Source organism: Protopterus annectens, chromosome 5.part0, assembly GCF_019279795.1.
Source record: "Protopterus annectens isolate FY-2018-M chromosome 5.part0, PAN1.0, whole genome shotgun sequence".
Classification (NCBI taxonomy): Eukaryota; Metazoa; Chordata; order Ceratodontiformes; family Protopteridae; genus Protopterus; species Protopterus annectens.
Genome location: NC_056735.1, coordinates 1587455875 through 1587478416, shown reverse-complemented (window position 1 = coordinate 1587478416; position 22542 = coordinate 1587455875). Strand labels below are relative to the sequence as shown.

The window sequence follows — 22542 nt, the reverse complement described above, 5'->3', positions numbered from 1 at the left end:
GATTATAAGAATTTCATAGAACAGAGGGAATGTTTATGGCAAATTAAATTAAAATCGGATGTGTTCCCTGGATTAAATGAGAGTATTAATTTTAAATGTTTTTTAAAACATCGTAAGTTACATGTTAACAAAAATAAAAGTAGTTTTGAACTTGATTTAAAGGCATGTTTTAATACATAAAACACACAGATTCAAATACATATATTTTTACATGGAATTTTTTAAATAGAATTATATGCATATGTAATTGATTGATTGATTGATTGATTGTTTTTTATTAGACTATTTATACTGATTAATTCAATGCTTTTTGTGTTTTCTGAAGAAGTTGTGACGAAAGCGGAAATTAAACTTGTTTTTTACGCTATTACCGGTTCCTGATTCAAGTTTTTTCTGCAAACTGCAGCCGTTTCTTTGGTTATTTGAAAGCTCATTCTACCAGGGCTATGGCCACTTAGGCAGCCTTTCATTCCAAGCTCTCTATTAATGACATCTGTGCGGCTGCTACGTGGTCTTCTCTACACACCTTTATTTCTCACTACAAATTGGATGTGGCATCTAGGGGTCGAGCTTTCTTCGGTTCCACAGTTCTCCGGACTGTTTTCCAGTGAGCCACCCAGGAATTAGGTGCTAGGGACGCTGTCCCATCTGTAGAGAATGTAGGCGAGATAGGATCACATTACATCTTTTAGTTATGTACTTACCATAACTTTAGATGTATGGGATCCATCTCGCCTACATTCCTAATAACCCACCCTCCTTCCCCCTGCCTTGGAGGCCAGAAGAGACCGGGCGGTCCGAATTCAACTGTTTCCTCTCTTGAAACACCGAGCAATGTTATAACAACAGTCTATGTGTGTGTGCATGTGTGCAGACAAACAAGATCTGGGGAAGCAGTAGTGGTGCATCCTGGGATATGAGGTAACTCAGCCAATAAGAGACTTCGTTCTATTGTATAGCGTGCCTCGGCTCCGAACCCATCTGTAGAGAATGTAGGCGAGATGGATCCCATACATCTAAAGTTATGGTAAGTACATAACTAAAAGTTCTGCAACCTTGGCAATCAGGGCTTTAAACTGTCAATTTCATATACTAAAATATCAACAGCATATCATGGGAGTGCTTAAACAGAAAATGATAATTTCAGACTGTGTGGAAAACAAAGATTTACAGGATTTATTGCATTCAGGTGAACAAGTTGGAAAACATACTTTGCAATGTGGTTTTGATTCTTTGGAGGCCACTTGCAGGGCTGCTGTAACTGGATCTGTGCTAAGAAGGCATGCTTGGCTCAAAGAGCAAAATCTGCCTGATCATGTTAAAGCAAAATTGTTGGATGCTGCTTTACGATAGGACAGTCTCTTTGGTAATAAGGCTGAAGAAGTTTTAAAAGAAGATGAAGCTAAATCTATGCAAACTGAAAGATTTCTTACAGGTGCAAACCTCCAAGGCACTGACCTACTAAGAACTGGTCGTTTCCAGTTCCTTCGAGAGCCACTCAAGTCAAACACAGACATTCCAAAGGCTCCAGGTTTCGGTCACAAGGGACTTTCAGAACAAAACAGTGGGGTGCCTCCTCTTCCAAATCTGGAAACAGGACACCTCCCTATGGTAGGAAGTCTCAATGACTTCCCTTTACACTTACCAACCACTTACCTTTTAGCCGCCCCTTTGGGGGGGGAACTGGCTCTTCATGCAAACAACTGGCAACTTATAACCCAGGACAAATGGGTTTTAAATATAGTATCCCAAGGATACAGATTTCATTTCCACACATTGCCAATTCCAAACGGATGGCCAGACCTGCTCCCAAATCAGTGGGCAGAGGCCCAAAAACAAGTACTTTCCCTCATGAGCATGGGGGCTATTCAGCCAGTACCAGAAGAGGAAAAGGGACAAGGTTTCTATTCTAGACTTTTCCTGGTACCCAGAAAAGACAAATCTGTACTCTAAACACCTTTCTGGACATTCCAAAATTCAAGATGCTGACTCTCCGCCATTTACTTCCTATGTTAGGCAAAGATGCCTGGTTGGCAACTCTAGATTTAAGAGGCTTACCTGAGGCTTACTTGCATATCCCAATCAGGGAGTCTTGCAGAAGATACCTCCGCTTCAAAGCAGGCTACTTGCATTACCAGTTCTCTGCACTGCCCTTTGGCTTATCTACTTCGCCCAGGGTCTTTACAAAGTGCCTGGCTCCAGTAATTGCATTTTGCAGGCAAAGAAATATTCAGATATATCCCTACCATGGACGATTGTCTAATTCAGGCAGAAAGCAAGGACACTCTACTAAAACCATCTGGAGTTTGTAAAAAGGGTTCTAACTTGTCTAGGGTACACTATAAACGAAAAGAAATCTCAACTGGTGCCCTTTCAAAAAATTACATTCGTGGGTGCAAGCTTGAATACAACTGCCCAGATGGCTTTCCTTACGCCATAGAAGCAAATTCATTTGGTGACTTACTTCAAACAGGTGGCCACAAAGTCCCTGCTTTCTGCAAGACAAATACTGAGGATCCTCCTTTGGGATCATGCCCTCCTGCATTCTTCTAATTCCATATGCAAGACTGCATATGAGAAAACTTCAGTGGTACTTAAAAAGTCTATGAAGTCAGCATTGTCACAGTCTGGAAACCATGATTCCTATCATACCTTGCCTGCAACTAGAGTTCCTATGGTGGGCAGAGGCCTGCCACCAAAACAAGGGACTGCCATTCATGCCACCCCCTGCCACCCAAACCCTAACTTCAGACGCAGCAGACTGCTTGGGGGACACGTCTGTCAGAGAAGTGCATTCAGGGCAAATGGAGCCTAAATCAAATGCACAGTCATATCAATCAAAAAGAAATGCTAGCTGTACAGAATGGTCTGACAGCCTTCAAGGACTACCTTCTTCCAGGACAATTACTGATGAAGAGAGACAACACCACGGTTATGTGGTACATAAAGAAGCAGGGGGGAGATGCACACTCCTACCCCCCTTGCAGACTAGCCATGGCATTGTGGAACACTGCCTTGACCTATCAAGTACAACTACAAGCTCAATTCCTGCCAGGAAAACTGAATACTCTGGCAGACTAATCAAAAATCTCATGGACCCACACGAATGGAAACGAACTACGGATTTTCAACCTGCTGACACGCAAATGGGGGAGCCCAGACATAGTTCTGGGGTGAGGCAGAGAGATCTATCAGTTGGACAAACTTTGCACAAGAACTCATCACAAAAAAGCCTGGAAAGTGGATGCTCTATCCTTCAGCTGGAAAAACCTATCGGCCTTTGCCTTTCCACCTCTGCCTCTGCTCTCCAAAGTACTACTAAAAGTCAAACGGGACAAACCAAAAATGATTTTTATTGCTCCAGACTGGCCTCGCCAACACTGGTACCCACTCCTGCTCAATGTGTCACACCTTTCACCGTGGCAACTGCCTCAGTCTCAGAACAACCAAATTCTGCACACAGCTCCAAACTTTGAATCGTGCAGCATGGCTAATCGCCTAAATTCACCCTTGGCATACCTCAGCAAACCTGTGATGGATATCATTTTGGAGGCGAGAAGGCCTAGTACTAGAAAATCTTATGCTGACAAATGGAAAAGATTCTGTGCCTGGAATCAATCTCAAGGTACAAGCGCAGCAGTGCCCAACATTCCTCAGATTTTACAGTACTTAACTGAGATGGCCTGTCTTTCTTCCATAAAAATCCATGCCTCAGCCATTTCAGCTCATTACAGCACAGAACCTCCCCTCTTCTCTCATCCTTTGCTAAAGCAGCATCTCAGAAGGGCCAAAAACATAGACCACCCAGGAGAGCTCCAACCCCTGCCTGGGACCTCAATTTTGTATTGGAAAAGCTCACTCTCCCTCCTTTCGAGCCAGCTGCTACTGCAGACTTAAAATTTCTCTCCTGGAAAACAGCTTTCCTTTTAGCAGTCACTTCAGCTAGAAGGATTTCGGAATTACAGGCTCTTGGGAGCCTTTCATCATTTTTCATGCGGACAGGGTATCTCTCCGGACCAATGAATCCTTCATGCCCAAGATGGTATCCAGTGTGGCTCTCAGTCAGACCATTCATTTGCCAACTTTTTCCCAATGCACAGAACAAGGGGGAGCGGATTCTGCATTCATTGGATGTACACAGACAACTTGGATTTTACTTAAGCAGAACAAAATCTCAAAATCTGAACAACTGCTGGTAGCATTTGCTGCAGGGGCAGTGGGAAAGGCTATTTAAATGCAAACCATTTCCAAATGGATAAGCCATTGTGTTCGTTTCTGCTACATGCACCATGGAAAAACTATCCCCAGGGGATCAGATCCCATTCCACCAGGGCTGCATCTACTTCTGCAGCCTTTCTTAGAGGTGTTCCTACCAGGGACTTTCTAGAAGCTGCTACCTGGAGCTCAGTTCATACGTTCACCAAACATCACCATTTACCACTTTTCTCTAAATCCAGAGCTGGCTTTGCCACTGCTGTCCTGCAAGACCTTATAGCTAGTCCTAATGCTGTATAATTCCATCCACCCAACCATTGCTTTGGGAATCTACCCAAATGTAATGACTGCAACAGTGAAACACGAAGAACATAGTACAGTTGTGTACACTTACAATAAATGTAGGTGTTTGAGTGTATTCACTGTTGCAGTCCTGGTTACCCTCCCTCCAGCCCCCTATTTTTCTTTGGCTGTACCTTTACTTTCTTTCACTATGCTTAAAAGCCCTTCTGGTGTATTTGCTTTTGGGATTGGAGGCATATTTGTGTTTTTTAATTTTATTTGCACCCCATTTGGGGGGCACCTGACATCTGGGGCAAGAAAAACTGATGTAATGGCATCGGCTGCATGTTTTATACCCCCTGACGACTTGACGTCATGGTAGAAGGGACAGCAACTGATGCAGGATCCAAGACTTTGTTAATCAGGCTGACTGAGGGCAACCTGCCAGCAGATTACCCCAAATGTTAATGACTGCAACAGTGAATACACTCTAACCTCTACATTTATGTAAGTGTACACAACTGTACTTTCTCTGCACTGCCCTTTAGCTTGTCTACTGCACCCAGGGTATTCACAGTGTCTGGCTCCAGTAATTGCATTTTGCAGGCAAAGAAATATTCATATATATCCATACCTGGACGATTGTCTAATTCAGGCAGAAAACCAGGCCAAACTTATACATCTGGCATTTGTAACAAGGGTTCTAACTTGCCTAGGGTACAACATAAACGAAAAGAAATCACAACTGGTACCCTTTCAAAAAATTACATTCCTGGGTGCAAGCTTGAATAGAACTGTCCAGATGGCTTACCTTACGCCAGAAAAGCAAATTCATTTGGTGACTTACTTCAAATAGGTGGCCACAAAAACCCTGTCTGCATGACAAATACTGCAAGCCTTGGGATTTGTGGCCTCCTGCATTCTTCTAATTCCATATGCAAGACTGCATATGAGAAAACATCAGTGGTAGTTTATGGAGTCAACATGGTCACAGCCTGGAAACAATGATTCCTATCCTACCTTGCCTAAGCCTAGAGTTCCTATGGTGGGCAGAGGCCTGCCACCAAAACAAGGGACTGCCATTCACACCACCCCCTGCCGCCCAACCCTGACTACAGACGCATCAGACTATGCATGGGGGGCTCATCTGGCAGGGAAGTGCATTCAGGGCAAATGGAGCCCAAATCAAATGCACCTACATATCAATCAAAAAGAAATGCTAGCTATGCAGAATGCTCCGACAGCCTTCAAGTACTACCTTCATCCAGGACAACTAATGGTAAAGACGGACAACACCACAGTTATGTGGAACATAAACCAGGGCTGCATCTACTTGTACAGCCTTTCTCAGAGATGTTCCTACCAGGGATATTCTAGAAGCTGCTACCTGGAGTTCAGTTCATACTTTCACCAAGCATTACCATTTACCAATTTTCTCTAAATCCAGAGTTGGCTTTGCCACTGTTGTATTGCAGGGCCTTATAGCTGGTCCTAATGCTGTAGAAATCCATTATCCCAACCATGGCTTTGGGAATCTGCCCAAATGTAATGACTGCAACAGTGAAACACTAAGAACATAGTACAGATGTTCTTCGTTCCCCATTGCTGCAGTCCTTACTATTGGGTATAGTCCGCATCCAGTCGGCCCGAATACCAGAGTATAAGGCTGACGTCGGTCAGGGCGCATTAGACTGACGTCAGTACGTCAGGGTACTAATGCGCATGACCGACGCCATATCCTCAGTCTTTTTTGCCGCGTGGTCCGATGCAGAAGCAGTTTTGCGAGTGCAGGTTGGCGTTCTGAAATCTTTCCGAAACCGGAGTTTCAGACCGAAACAGAGTTGGCTAAGTACCCCGTTGGGGAACATTTTGTTTTTTTCTTGCCTCAGTATTTTACCGGATGTCAGAAAAAGTGAATAACTGTATTTCTTGTGGGAAACAGATACCTCATAGGGATTACCATACCTTGTGTATACCTTGTTTAGGGCCTGAGCACGGCGTTGTTGGTTGCCGCTCTTGTGCTAGGTTTAACAAACGCACTATTAAGAGGAGGTTAGACTGTGCCAGGTTAGTGTTTGGGAAGCGTTGCAATTATAAAATGCCGTCGGATGCTCCGCCCGCTTCGCAAGAAGCGCAAGGACAAAACAGCGAAGCCTAGGGTTGATGAACCGGCAGTCCCGGACGTCGGTTCTTTAGGAGGCTCAGTGGAGCCAGAGGTTTTGCCAGGAGTTTCCATGGAGTCCCAGGCAGAATCTTTACTGTTACAGGATGTGCCTTCTCAGGAGGTAGGCCAGGCTGAGGGGCTTCTCAGGTGACTGTTCTTCCCTCTCTTCCCAAGGTAGTTAGAGCCTCTCCTTCTGTTGCCAAAACTTCTTTGAGAGGTAGGCCTAGTTTAGCTTCAGTGGGGGCTTCTCCTAGCATTTCGGGTTCTGTACCTAAGAAACATATGCTTAAAATGGCAGAAGATTTGATTACTATGATTAGAGGTTCTATGCCCCCTGATAAGAGGCCTAGGGTGGAACCAGAGTTTGATTGTTTTGAACAGTGTTCAGAGGCTTCAGGGTCTTCTGCGGAAGACTTGCAGGAGTATCCTACTTATTCTGATTCTGATGTGGATGATTCCACTCCTACAGCTACTCCTCCTGAGGATTTCTCATTTTCAGAGACTCTGCATTCCATGAGGGAGCACTTTAAATGGGAAGGCCAGGATTACTCTGATTCCAGGAAAAGGCTTAGGGAATTCTTGTTTTACCCCAGCATAGGCCCTTAGCTATTCCTCCTGTGTTGAATGTGGTGGAAGATGTTTTGCAGAGGCTTCCCTGAACCCTGACTCTTTGCCTCCTGCTCCTGTTAAGCCTGATAGGTATTATAGGGTGCCCGAAGCTCATAAGTATTTGTTTAAGAGTCCTAGGGCGGACCCAGAAACTATTTCTCAAGGGCCTAAAGGTGTTAAAGCTTCTGTGGTTAAAAATCCTGTTCCCACTGATAAAGAGGCAAGGGCTTTGGATAGGTGGGGAAAGAAAGTGTATACTTCTTCCACTTTAGCCATGAGAGCATTGAATTGTCAGTTTCACATGCTAAAATATCAGAATTACCTCCTTTCACAATTGAAATCTAAGGTGGATGCTTTGGCAGGAGGTATTGAGTGTAAAGAGTTGCTGGATTTGGTTCATGTGTCTGAACAAGTGGGTAAGCATTCTTTGCAATGTGGTTTTGATGCTGTCCAAGCCTCCTCGAGGGTGGCCGCTACTAGTTCTGTTCTTCGCAGGCATGCCTGGTTGAAGGATCAGAATTTAGCTGAGCATGTTAAGACAAGGATTTTGGATGCTCCTTTACAGTCTGATGTGTTGTTTGGATCGCCTGTGGAAGCAGTTTTAAAGAAAATGGAGGACAAAGCTAAGTCTATGCAAACTGTTAAAGATTTTTTGCAGGTGCAGCCACCGAAATTTAGTAGAAATTGGCCGGCTAAGGGGTGGATATATCCTGCTTATGATTCTCAGTCTAGGGGTAGGTCTAGACGTGGTAGGGGCAGGGCTCAAGGTTCTTTTAGGCCTAGAACAGGGAGTTCGCCTGCTCAGACTTCTGGTGAGGGCAGGGGTCAGTCCTTTCGTAAACAGACCCAATGACCTGTCTTTTCAGCTGCCAGTAGATTCCCGTCTGGCAGCTCCTTTGGGAGGAAGACTGTCTCTTTTCAAAGCAAATTGGGATTTAATTACTCAAGACAAATGGGTGTTGGATATCATTCACCACGGTTACAGATTTTATTTCCATACAATGCCCCCTTTCAAAGGCATGCCAGACGTTCCTCCTCCACAAAGAAAAGAGGCTCACAAGCAAGTTTCTCAATTACTCCAGATGGGGGCCATTCAGCCAGTCCCTGTATCAGAAAGGGGCCTAGGATTTTATTCTCGCCTGTTCCTAGTACCAAAGAAAGGGAACACGTGGAGACCAATTTTGGATTTATCTCTCCTCAACACTTTTCTGGACATTCCCAAGTTCAAGATGTTGGCGTTACAACAGCTTTTACCTCTGCTGGGCAAAGATCACTGGATGGTAACTCTAGATCTCAAGGAAGCTTACCTTCATGTGCCTATCAGGCTAAGTTGCAGGAAGTATCTGCGGTTTCGAGCTGGAAATTCTCATTATCAGTTCTCTGCATTGCCCTTTGGCTTATCTACTTAGCCCAGAGTATTCACAAAGGTTCTGGCTCCAGTGATAGCTTACTTCAGGCTTCAAGGAATTCAAATCTATCCTTACTTGGACGACTGCCTGATTCTGGCTCAAGAAAAGGAAGACCTTGTACAGCATCTGGAACATGTTATAGCAGTGCTAAGATGCCTAGGGTATTCTGTGAACGAAATAAAGTCCAGTCTAGTACCCTCTCAAGACATGTGCTTTCTGGGTGTGAGACTGAATACAGCAGCCCAGATGGCCTTTTTAACCCCGGACAAACAACAGAGTCTATCACTTTACTTCCATCAACTATCTCATCAGTCCGTGCTGACTGCAAGGACAGTCCTTCAAGCATTAGGGTTCATGGCATCTTGTATTCTGGTGCTTCCCAATGCCAAACTGCATATGAGGAAGCTACAATGGTATCTCAAAAATGTATGGACACAGCACTGCCAGGATTTGGACACGGTCATTCAAATAATACCTTGCCTTCAAAAAGAATTTTTGTGGTGGGCTCAGGAATGTCACCTAAACAAGGGACTCTCTGTGACCCGGCCAGAGGCGAGTCAGATTTTAACGACAGATGCCTCGGACATTGCTTGGGGAGCTCATCTAAATGGAATGTGGATACAAGACATGTGGCCTGCCAGACTACTGCATCTACATATCAACATGAAGGAGATGTTAGCAGTCCAGTTTGCATTAATGGCTTTCAAGGAGTTACTTCTTCCAGGGCAGGTGTTGATTCTAACAGACAACACAACTGTCATGTGGTACATCAACAAGCAAGGGGGAACACATTCTTATCCTCTATGCAGGCAAGCAATGATTTTATGGGAGACTGCGCTAAGCTTGCAACTAACTCTTCAGGCAAGGTTTCTGCCAGGAGCACAGAACTCCTTAGCAGATGTGTTAAGCAGACAAATCATGGATCCCCACAGTGGAAACTGGATCTTCATGTATTTCAAACATTGACAGTGTCATGGGGAACTCCAGACATAGATCTGTTCGCTTCTCCACTAAACCACCAGCTGCCACAGTATTGCACAAAGGGGTTTCATCACACAGCTTGGAAAGTGGATGCTCTGTCTTTCAGTTGGAAAAACCTTCATGTGTATGCCTTTCCTCCTCTACCTCTTCTTCCAAAGGTACTATTAAAGGTCAGACAAGACAGGCCAAGGATGATTTTGATAGCTCCAGATTGGCCTCGGCAACACTGGTACCCACTACTACGGAGTCTGGTAAGGAAGCCTCCATGGCCTTTGCCTCTGATTCCTCATCTATTGTCACAGCAGGATGGTCATCTGCTCAATGTCAAGCTTCACTCTCTTCATCTAACAGCCTGGCATATTCTGTGTTGAAACACAGCAGGTCTCAACTTCCTCAACAAGTTTTAAATGTGATTATGGAAGCTAGAAGACCTAGTACAAGGAAAGTGTACGCAGAAAAATGGAAGAGATTTTTATTTTGGAGTGCAGCAAAGAATTTGCAGGTTTCTGAGCCTAATTTGAGTGCGGCTCTTCAATACCTTACTGAGTTATTGGACAAAGGTTTGTCCTTCTCTTCTATTAAGATTCATGCTGCAGCGATTTCAGCTCACTATGATTGTGACCCACCATTGTTTTCACATCCTTTGTTCAAGCAGTTTCTTAGAGGGGCAAAGAATATAAGACCCCCGTAGAGCTCCTACTCCTGCTTGGGATCTCAATTTTGTGTTGGAAAAACTTACTCTACAACCTTTTGAGCCTCGGCTACTGCTGAATTGAAATACTTGTCATGGAAGACTGCTTTTCTGTTGGCTATTACTTCTGCAAGAAGGGTGTCTGAGTTGCAGGCCCTTATGGCAGTAGAGCCATTTTGATTTTCCATAAGGATAGGGTATCATTACGTACTAATCCTTCCTTTATGCCTAAGGTGGTTTCTAGTGTGGCTTTAAACCAGACTTCATTTGCCTACTTTTTATGCAGACCCCCAAGATAAAGGGGAAAAGATTTTGCACACTTTAGATGTACACAGGCAATTGCGTTATTATTTAAGCAGGACTAAGGATTTTAGGCAGTCTCAGCAGTTGTTTGTTTCTTTTGCTTTGAGTTCGCAGGGCAAGCCTGTGTCAAAACAAACTATTTCTAGGTGGATTGGCTTTTGCATTGCATTTTGTTATTCCCATCATGGCAAGGAGATTCCAGCTGGGTTTAGGCCTCATTCCACTAGGGCTGCTGCCACTACAACAGCATTTCTAAGGGGGGTGGCAACTAAGGATATTTTGGAAGCAGCTACTTGGAGTTCAGTGCATACTTTCTCTAAGCATTATCACCTTCCTATCTACTCTAAGTCTAGGGCTGGTTTTGCCACAGCTGTTTTGCAAGGCATGTTGTCAGCTCCTGCTTCTTTATGATTTGCCAGCCTCCCTTCCCTCTGCTTTGGGATTCTACCCAATAGTAAGGACTGCAGCAATGGGGAACGAAGAACATAGTACAGTTTTGTACCTACCATAAATGTAGATGTTCGAGGATCCCATTGCTGCAGTCCAATTTACCCTCCCTCCTTCCCCTCTGTGTTTAGGGGTGGTTGTGTAGGTGAGGTTTCATGCTTATATTTTTTGTATATGTCCTTGTATATCTTGTACATATTTTTGGTGCAGGTATTTTGGGCCTTGTCTTTTTAGGGTCTTCTGACATCTGGGGCAAGAAAAGACTGAGGATATGGCGTCGGTCATGCGCATTAGTACCCTGACGTACTGACGTCAGTCTAATGCGCCCTGACCGACGTCAGCCTTATACTCTGGTATTCGGGCCGACTGGATGCGGACTATACCCAATAGTAAGGACTGCAGCAATGGGATCCTCGAACATCTACATTTATGGTAGGTACAAAACTGTACTTTGTGTACACTTACCATAAATGTAGATATTAGAGTGTATTCACTGTTGCAGTCCTGGATGTTTGTGTTTCACTGTTGCAGTCATTATGTTTGGGTAATCCGCTGGCAGGCTGCCCTCACTCGGCCCAAATCCCAAAGTCCTGGGTCCTGCATCGGCTGCCGTCATCTCTTCCATGACGTCAGGTTGTCAGGAGTACAAAACATGCAGCCAACGCCATTTTCTTTAGTCTTTCTTCCCTCCAGCCCCCCTGTTTTTTCTCTGACTATACCTCCTTCCCTCCAGCCCCCCTGTTGTTTCTCTTGACTATGCCTCTACTTTCTGTTCCTATGCTTAAAAGCCATTTTGGTGTATTTGCTTTTGATTGGAGGCATATTGCTGTATTTTAAGATTATATTTTGCTCCCCATTCAGGGGACACCTGACATCTGGGGCAAGAAAAACTGAGGTAATGACATCGGCTGCATGTTTTGTACCCCTGACGACCTGACGTCATGGAAGAAGGGACTGCAACCGATGCAGGACCCAAGACTTTGTTAATCAGGCCAACTGAGGGCAACCTGCCAGCAGATTACCGAAATGTAATGACTGCAACAGTGACTACACTTAACATCTACCTTTATGGTAAGTGTACACAACTGTACTTCCCCCTTCTATAATCTCTTGCCAAAGGCCGTCACCGCAAGTTGTCTCACAAGGTGGATCTGCTCACACAACAGAAGGGATCTCGGATTCACCCAAACTTGGAGATGCTCTGCTTAACAGTCTGGGTGATAAACCTTTGATGCCCTTCAGACACTGCTACACTGAGGACGTGCTGTCTATCCTGCAGAAGGCCAGGAAACCCAATACCAGGAGGTCCTTTCTTTCCAAATGGAAAAGTTTCTCCAGATGATGTCTCCAAAGGCATAAGGACCCCTTCCAAGTGGATGTTCCCCTAGTCCTAGCCTGTGTGTGAGCTCATAAAATCAGACCTTTCATATTCATCAGTGAAGGTCCATTTACCTGCCATTTCTGCCTGCTTTATTATCTATGGACCCACCTCTACTTTCCAGATTGGATGTCAAACTATTCTTAAAAGGGGTTCTCCACAGTAGGCCACCAAGGAAACCTATTCCTCCACCTTGGGACCTAAACTATTGCTCCCTTTGAGCCAGCTGGCTCTGTTTCTCTGCAGATGTTCACATGGAAAACTGTCCTACTAGTAGTCTTTACCTCAGCCAGAAGGGTTTCAGAAATTCAAGCGCTAATGGCATCACCACCCTACACTATCTTCCACAAAGATAGGGTGATCCTGCGCACCAGTCTCTCCTTTGTGCCCAAAGTGGTCAATGAGCTGTCACTCAGTCTATTTACTTACCCAAATTCTTTCTTTCACCAAGGAATGACAGTGAGAGAATACTTCACTCCCTGGATGTCCACGGACAACTAAGATTCTATTTGGACAAAACCAAACATATCAGTCCAGTCAGCTTTGTGTGTACTTCAATCCAGGGCCCTGGGCAAGGTGGTGTCCAAACAAACCATTTCATGCTGGATAAGGAAAACTGTCACCTTCTGCTACTCCTGTCATGGGAAACAGTTACCTCGTGGGGGTCAGGGCACAACTGTACAAGAGCTGTGGCTTCCGCTGGGGCCTTCCTCAAGGGCATGGACACAACTACCATTCTTGAGGCAGCCACAGTAGTCCTCTGTGCATACCTTTACCAAACATTACAAATTGGACCTGATCTCCAGAGCAGGATTTGCAAGGGCAGTCCTGCAGGAATTCCTGGAAACTGCAACCTCTTCCTCCAGCCTTCTTCCTCCTTGAACTGTGGTACTCAGTCGGAATACTGCAACATGGGAATAGTTGTGTACAATCTTACCATAACCATAGTTGTCCTTCTCCATGTTGCAGTATTTCTTCCCTCCCACCTATTCCCCTTCATTACATTAAACCTATCTGGAGGACATCATTTGGCACCACTTAGACTACTGTCCAGCTGGGCAGTCAGTTCTGAGGTCTCTGCATCCAGATGTCACATTTAAGACCCTGCATGTGATGTCCCACATACTAGCAGCAACCAGGCTTAAAGCTTCTGTATAGGAGCTGACGTTTGGGTCACCTGAGGCAGGGGATCCCACAGTCAATACTGGAATATGGAAGAAAAGGACATCTGTGGTTATGGTAAGACTTTACACTATTCTTTCCCTTGTCAAGATTTTTTATGCAAGTTCTGCGACGGACTTCAGCGGTTCAGTGGTCCTTTCTTTACCAGCCTCTATCTGTTCCTCTCAAATTGACTTTGCTTTGCAAACATCCTCTCCAGTAGTGGATGCAGTCAAACAACCTGTTTCTGGGCAGGCTGCCCCCCAATAGGCACAGCGACTTCCCAGTTGGGGGGGGGGGGCATTACAAAGGAAAGATGGTCAAAGGAACATGGTTCCCCCTGCAAGACCAAGCTGCATATCAGGGTCCGCAAGATGAGTGCAGTCTTTCTAATGTTGCAAGCCTTTCAGGACATTCTTCCTGTAGGGACTATTGCTGTACAAACTGACAACCAGGTCAGTGGTCTGGTACATCAACAAACAAGGAGGACCCCGATCCTATCCTTTATGTAGAGAGGCCATGAGGGTTCGGGAATGAGCAATCTATTCAAGCTGCTTTCTAATTGCAACGCACGTTCTGGGGAGAACCAACACACTTTCAGACAAACTCAGCAGGTCCATTCTGGTTCCTCACGAGTGGTCCCTCAGTCAGTCAGTATTGGACATGATTTTTAGCCGTTGGGAACAGCCTTGTTGCAATCTTTTCGTCTCTCTGTAAATGACCAATGCAGCAAGTACTTTACTCTGATCCCTCTTCCATGGGAGTCACCAAAGGGATGTTCTAGTTCACAACTGAACCCCAGATCTCCTGTATGCTTACCCCCCCGTCATTGATGCCAAAAAATCTACAGAAAGCCAGCAGGTTGAAGCGTTCAGTAATTCTCATTTGTCCTCACGTATGGTTCCCATTTCTTTAGTCTCACCTGAAATATCCTCCATGTATAATGGAATCCAACCAAGACCCTCGTGTCTCATCCATCAGAACTTCAGCACCCCAATTTCCACACCCTTAAGTTGACCGCATGGTTTCTTCACTTCCAGTGATGAGAAGGTCCAGGCTTGCCTCTCCAATCCATGACATAATTTCGGCTTTCCAAAAGGACGCCACCAAAAGGTCTACAGCAGCAAGTAGGAAAAGGTTTTCCATATGGGCTGTGAAGGAGAGCATTGCTCCTTTCTCATCTCCTTCTCAGCAGTCTGTTTGAAGAAGGAGTCAGTTTTTCTACCGTAAGACTTCAACTGGCTGCCATATCCAGTTTTCAGACTGGTACAGGATCTTCCTCTCAGCTTTCAACTTCTTGGTTATGTAAAACTTTTATGAAAGGAATGTTTCTTTTCAGACCTACCCCCCACACAACAAAAAGATCCTTCTCCCACTTGGGATCTTATGATTGTTGTTCAGGGTCTTAATAAAAAAAAAAATTCCAGGTGACATTTGCGACCCTGTCTTGGAAGAAACTCTTTGTAGCCATTACTTCCGTTAAATGCATCAACTTCAAGTGTTATTGGCTCCTCTATGTATCATATTCCACAAAGACAGGAGGATGTCTTTATGAACCCAACCCTTCCTTTTATGCCTAAGGTAGCCATGGAATCTAACATTAGTTAGTCAATTCATTTGCAAGTCTTTTTTTTTCCCAGTTTTTCTAATAAAGCTGAATGCATGTTTTGTCTCTTATGTTTGTAAGCAACTACTTTCTGTCTACACAGAACAAAGTAGTACAGAAGGTCTGACCAACTGTCTGCATCTGTCTCACCAAATCATTTGGGTCATGCAGTTGCCAAAACTATCTTGGCTAAATGGATTAATGATTTGTATTTCCCTCATTTATTTCCAAAAGGCATTTAATTGCCATGACGTCCCAAAGCCCATTCTTCCAGATCTATGGCTACATCATCTGCATGTTCATAGGTTGATACTAGGCTATCTGCCCTAGGGCATTTATAAGCCTAGACAGAGTGCGTTTGGCTTTCGCCACCCTTTTAGGTTAGTTGACTGTGCCTCTGTATAGTAGGTCACAGAAGGTAGCCCTTTTAAGGTTAGTTTTACTGTACCTCTGTCAAGCAGGGACACAGAAGAGATCCCAGGGATAAACTTACGATCTCCCATCCACTCGTCAAGATCCCTCTTGAAGAGGGTCAGTGAGGGGCTCTGCCTAACATGGATTGGGATTTTGTTCCAGAGTGAGGGGAGCAGAACTTAACTTGATGAAATCTGTGCTGCAGCCACATGGTCTAAGACTTGTGCCTTTGTTTCACATTACGAATTGGATATGGTCTTCAGAAGCAGAGCATCTTGGCTTGACAGTGTTTCAGCATATCTTTCCTTGAGGGTTTTGTAGCTGTGGACTCTGACCCATCAATGAGTAAGAATGAAAAGGACATAATCAGATATACCAAGTTATGTACTTACCATAACTTGGTATCTGTGTTGTCCATTTTCACCCCCCCCCCCCAATCCATACCTCAGCCTGGTCTTCGAGAAGTTACCTGGAGGAATTTGGAAAACACAGGTTCTAGATTTGAGCCCCAAACCTCTTCTGTCCTGTTCCTATAATTATTTGGGTAGTAGGGCAGCAAGCTCTATCTAAGTAGTATGGTGCATTATGGGAAGAGTGAGGAGCTCAAGACTCTGATCCAAAGTTTTGGAAATGTGGCCGCATAAGATCAGATATTGCTTCCAGAACACCCATCATTCAGGAAGAATGAAAATGGACAACACAGATGCCAAGTTATGGTAAGTACATAACTTCTATTTTTTTCCCTCTGGTGCCAAAGGAAACCCAAAGCAAGCAAATCAAGTCAGAGTTCTCTTAGGATGAAAGTGTTCCCAGTTTGGGACCTAGATCCAATTTTTTTGAAAAAATAACCTTACCAATATTTGAACCAGCCACTTTTGTACATCTAAAGTTTCTTATGGGGCAGATTTTTTTTGCGGGTAGCCATCACTTCTGCTGACCTACAGAACATTCTATACGATCATATGCAGTGAGCTATTATTTTAATTCCATAATGACAGGGTGACTCTGCCCACTAACCCTTCTCATGCCAAATGCCATTACAGCAGTCATGTTGAACCAGACTGCTCAGCCTTTTTTTCCCTTTTTCCTCCTTAATCCCTGGGCCAGCGGAAGAAAAGATCTGCACTCCCTAGTTGAGCATGGACAGTTGAGGTTCTACTTGGAACTGAATTATTTGGAAAATCCGATAAGTTTGCCTACTTTGCAGAAAAGAAAATGGGTTAGCAGTAACAAAACAGACAATTTGTAAATAGCCAGCACACTGTAAACTTTATGACCCATGGCAGGACCTTGCAGGATAGTCAGGCTCCATTCAACAAGGATACTGCAACTGTCACTGTCACCCTGAAAGGGGTTAGTGCTCAATATGTTTTAGAAGTAGCCATCTGCTCCTTGGTTCACATTTTCAAACCACTGCAAGCTAAATATATGGGAAAATGATGAATTTGCCTCTGCTGTCGTAAAGGGCATCCTTCAGTCCTTGTTCAAGCAAAAGCAGCTACACAACCAGTTTTGGTATCTTCCATGAATGCAGCAGTGGCCCACAAAGACCATAATACAGTTGTGCAGGCAACTTGTATTTGTATTTACACTCATTCCATCCCCAGTACCAAAGTGAGCCCATGGTTGGCAGGAATGTGTACATATGCACCCCATCCTTTCTCCACACCTGTAACCTTGGTCCTCTCCACTACTTGTTTAAGTTACTTAAGGAGGACTTTAACTTGTAGAATGCGTCTCTGGAGCAATCTCTACTGGCAGCACCTGATGCGGGCATGGCTCTGTCATGTCTGGGGGAATGGGGTGCCAAAGATGGCAGTTTCAGACACCACCTGTAGTCCAGATACAGGAAGGCATTTGAGGTGAGGTAATGTCAGCCTAGTTGTAGAAGTGTGCTCAGCTTTCTGTGAAAGTCAAGTCATAAGTTGCACTCAACTAGTGGCAGAGATCCCTACAAGTTATTCCAGAGATCCCTACAAGTTATTCCCAATGAAAAGAAACACCTGCATTCAAACATCTATACTTATGGTAAGTTGTCAGCACAGCAGTATTGTGTATATACCATTGAAATTTTGTTTACCATTATAGCAGAGTTGCAGCATTGTTCCTAAACTTTGTTTTCTCCCTATTGCAGGTGTAAAAAATGGGGTGTTCCTATTGAGAAGATCTACAACAAAACCCAGCGAGACAAGTTTGCCTGGGCCATTGATATGGCGGAAATTGATTATGAATTTTAAATGTATTTTATTTTAGTAATCCCAGATATGACTGTGGGGGAAGGCTTGGGGTGAAGGAGGTGGATAGATGTGAAGTTGGGGGGGGTGAGACTGTGAGCTTTGCCTGTCCCTTGAATGAGTAGCAATATTGCAACTAATCCCGTTAAGAGTATCAGTTTAATAGAGAGATGTGCTGGTTGTCGTGTGGATAGCTTTTTGCTGATTTTGGCTTGTTCACTGCGTAACAGGATGGCATGGGAAGTATTTTCATCTTTCCTTCACTGCTGTGTACAGCTCTGTTAAGCTGGTACGTTTTTAGAGCTAGGATTTCACAATGAATTCTATATTTTAATAGAAAATGATGAATTCCTAACCACCCTTTAAGGACTGAAAAATGTGTACCTCTGCAGTCTGTCACTGATATAAATCAAAGTCTTCAAGGCTTTTTTGTCATGAGGGACAAACATCAAAAGTAGAAGTGACAGGTGCCTAAAATAAAATGATGGAGTAGTGGTTTCCCAGCATAGTGCGTGTGTGGGGGGGTACCTTTTAAATGTGAATTTTTTTTAATTATTTTAAATATTTAAACAGTTGCATCCTTACATGTTAAGGATTTGTGTAGAATATTGAAGGTTCATAAACTTAAATCTGTTGAAGAAAGCTTTTCCCATCAGCCATTTTATTTCATTGTACCCGTTAATGTTTAAAACAAAAATACTTCTGTCTGGACCATATTTTTTAATTATTTTAACCCAGTCTTTTTACTTGAAAATATCTTATTGTGTGAAGATAAAAAGTTTTACTGGTCAGTATGTTTGAGGGAAGCGAACATTGGCCCAAGCAAAAGAAAGAAAAAAAGTCTAAAATTCAAGACTTGGAAAGCATTTTCCTTTGAAACGGATTAGGATTTTACAAGAATTTTAATGTGAACATTTTCTGGATCTTAATCATTTGTTTTAGATAATTTGTTTAGCTTACTGTAAGTGTTCAATGTTCATTTCCCATATTTCATTTTACTGCTGTTCTCTCATTTTTTATCATGATGTCCCTTCTAATCAATTTTAGGTTTATTTAAAATAAATTTCAAACTACTCATAACAAATTGTGTACGTTAGTTATTTGTATGCTAAATCTTTCAGTATTGTAATATTTTTGTATTGGTGTTTTTCGCATCAGCACTGTATTATCAAGGGAGAAAAGGATGGCAGAGGCTTTTTGCAACCTGAGTGTTAGGATGCATTTACTTTATGTTGCTGTGGTGCTTACCCTGTAGAATAGTGTCATTTTTGTTCAAATCAGTTTTGATGTACCTCACACCCACAGTAGACTGCATCACCACCACAAACAGCAACTTTTTAAAAATGTCCATTCTTCTAATGTACACACTTCCTGCTGTCAAATTTTTGAGCTCTGCTTTCTATAATGGTTGGAAGTATTCATACCTCAAATCTTTTGGGGCTTTTTCCTGTAGGTTACATATCTGATCTGATGTCAGTTCTCATCTGCCCCTCAACCATTGGGTTTGAATCCGATTCGCTTTTTCTAGGTTGTTGAAACATTGAAAGCTCTTGAGCTCCTTTCTTACCCGTAATTCACTAACCCCCCCCCCCTCCTTACTTCAGGTCTCATTTGCCCCCTCCCCATATAGAAGTGTTCACTACTAGCCCTCTGAGTAAAAGCAGAATTTTTCTTTTTTCTGTCTTTATCATTTACCCCTCTGCCCTTCTTATAGTTATTAGTGCATATTTTATATACCTTTGGTAGTTTCCTTTAAGTTCTTTCTTTTTTACCTTTAGAGGTAATCTTTCCTTACCATTGCTGGTAATTCCATATAAAAAAAATATTTTTATCCATATATATTTTTTTTTCTTTTTTTTTTTTTTTCCCCTTTTTTTTTTTTTTTTTTTTTTTCCCCGTTTTTTTTTACCAAACAGGATGGTCGATAAACCCATGTATTTTAAGAAATGCAAGGCCTGCAGCCTTTTAAGTACCATTATCTGTCACATAAGACGTCTGTGTGTATTATTTGGGCCCACCCCACTTGGATTCCAGTTTCGACATTTGCAAGGCTTAATCTTCGAGCTCTTGTAGACTATAGAAATAAGACCATTCTACGAGAATTACTGTACTACTTCATCTGAGGCAGCATCTGGGGCTCAAACACCCTCAAAAGACTGGATAAAAAAGACTTTAAAAAGCACTCCTCGAAGCAGTCGAGCCTCCTCTGCTTAGAGTGTGGCACCTCCACCAAAAATTTCTGAATCCTCTGATCTGATCCCTTTGGATCTGAAGGCAAAATCTTGGATCAGAAAGTTAAATCGGATCCTGAGAAGCACATTGAACATTGGATCCGATCTCCTCCAACACTGGATAAATTTTTCTCTGTTTTCATCCCCATACCTAGGAAGGCATCAACATTCCAGGACCACCTCCATTTCTTAGTCTTCACAATCCTCCAGAAGTCTTAACAGAAGATGATCTAGATAAGATCAGAAAATTCCTCTCTGCAAATTCAAATGCGGGTTCTTCTAGCTTAGACCCCATCTTATCCAGAGCCCTTTATCAACGCAACCCCTCCAGTCCATTCTCCTTCTCAGATTTGGGAGCTTCTGGACCCGAGCATCCCAGATCCATTTATATCCAATTTAAAGATCCCTGTATTTTTGCCAATAACATCTCTTGCATGTAACTGTTTTGTGTGTCAGAGTCATAGCATCACCACCGGATCTGAGGTGATGGAGTCTACTCTGACATTACTAGAGCAGTTTTCTCCCCTGAGAGCATTGGTGCTGAACAGCTCGGCTCTGACGCCTGCTTAGAGTGGTTTTCCTTTGGGCCAGAAGGAGCCGACAGAAGCATGTTTTCTTGGATCGGTTTCTTTATCTCAGAGGCATTCTGCCTTCGAGGTAGTGGAGAGAATGTTCTCTGCTCCAAAGGAAAGGACGCTTCCTACCTCCTCTAACACAAGCTCCAAAACCTACATGTCTTTGCATCCTGGGTCTCCACCTCTTCCACAAGGACAGCCACCCCGAAGTCTCCAGGTCACCCAGCAAGGTATATTGATATCTTCTGATACTTCTACAGAACGTCCCACTGAAAGTCCCTAGGAAGAGAAAGTGCAAAAGGAGGCACGTGGGCTCGTTCCAATAGTCAGTCACAGAAGATACTGATTTTGATGAAGGGGGGACCCCAAGATCATCACCTGATAGCTTCTTTGGAGACATCCTAGTGATCCTTTAAAGAGAGGTAATTTTGGTTGGTCTACTGATAACCCTTCCCAAAATGAATCAACATTCCTCAAAGCCTTTGGTGCTGGTCAGTCTACCTCCTGGGTTACTCCTCTTGCTGACCAGCTTATTGATTTGGTCTCTTGGCAGGTGTGGAAGGAACCTGACTCCGTTGGACCAATCCTCAAAAGACCAGACAGGATTCTGGCACCAGCAAAGGATAAGTGAGTTTGGGAGCAAAGGAGTACTAATTAATGCCATGGATGTGACAGCCACAAAGAAGGAATTGGCAGGTTAAAGTTCCTCTGTTCACACCCCTAACAGGGAGTCTAGAGTGATGGACAGATTTGGGAAGGGTTATGTTACAGCAACCTTTGCACTTCAGTTACTGAGTTATTTGGCACACTTCACCAGTCTCAGGAGGGACTTGATTAAAGGAATGGCCAAATCTCTCTCTGGGACCATTACATTGGAGGGTGGGAGTTCAGTCGCCTCTCCTAGGTTCACGGGTGTTTACTAGGCTAATGACCACAAGGGCCTTTTTAAGCCTAGCCATGCATCCCAAATCTCTGACAAGTTTGATAAGTGTAAGCATGGGACTAGGAGACGAGCCATTTATAGGTTACCTGTGTCCATAGAAAGGTGCCAAACCAAGAATGAATTTCCAGTTTCACATCAAATTGTCCAAGTTGCACTTGAATTGGGTTAGGGAGGAGCTGCTCTTCACATGGATGGGGAACCTGTTCCATAAACTGGGTAGTCTCTGGGATACATATCTCTTCAGCAGGCCCTATTTATATCGCATGCAAGGTTTAAGTCTTTAGAATGGGTAATTATGTTACTGTTTGTTTTGTGGATATGCAAGAGGGCCATCAGAGTGGGGTCTGACAATGCCCTGTATGCCAGGCAAGGATCTCCCCTCAAAAGCCTGTAGGAGACAGAATACAGGGATAGGGTCTTGAGGCGGTCTGCATAGGATATTTTACTTGCGCCCTATATTCTTTTACTGAGGAACCTCTGTGTCCAATTGTTGGATATGCCTGGTTAGGTACATAACAAATTGGGCACTGTACTCCATGATGGGGCTGATGAATGCCTAATACAGTGGAACAATGACTTCCTTGGACTTGGATGCCATATGTTGTGCAACATAAAATGATTTCATCACCACTGTAGACACATAATGGTAAAGGCTAGGATTACTGTCTGTACATGTCCCTAAGTGCCTGACTACTGGGTCAGCTTTAAGGAGTGTGTTGTCAATATGCTAGATGTTCATAGTGTTACACTGCTGCAGTCATTACACTTGTTTTTCCCTAGTCAGCCTGAGTTCCAAAGTCTTGGTCCGGCATCGGTTGCGGTCACCTCCTCCCTGACATCAGTGCGACGGGTATATAAGATGCAGCTGACACCATTTTCTTCCGTCTTTCTTGCCGCGC

At 43.7% G+C, this 22542-nt stretch overlaps 1 protein-coding gene across 1 annotated transcript in view; it reads left to right on the top strand.

The window, feature by feature from the left end:
• Window positions 1-18974, top strand: part of LOC122802395 (DNA topoisomerase 1-like) — a 498452-nt gene extending 479478 nt beyond the window's left edge. Inside the window, exon 18 of the mRNA XM_044072020.1 lies at window positions 17795-18974. Coding sequence (XP_043927955.1) covers window positions 17795-17897 — 103 coding nt within the window. The 3' untranslated portion in view covers window positions 17898-18974. The remainder of the gene's footprint in view (window positions 1-17794) is intronic.
• The last annotated feature ends 3568 nt before the right edge of the window (window positions 18975-22542 follow it).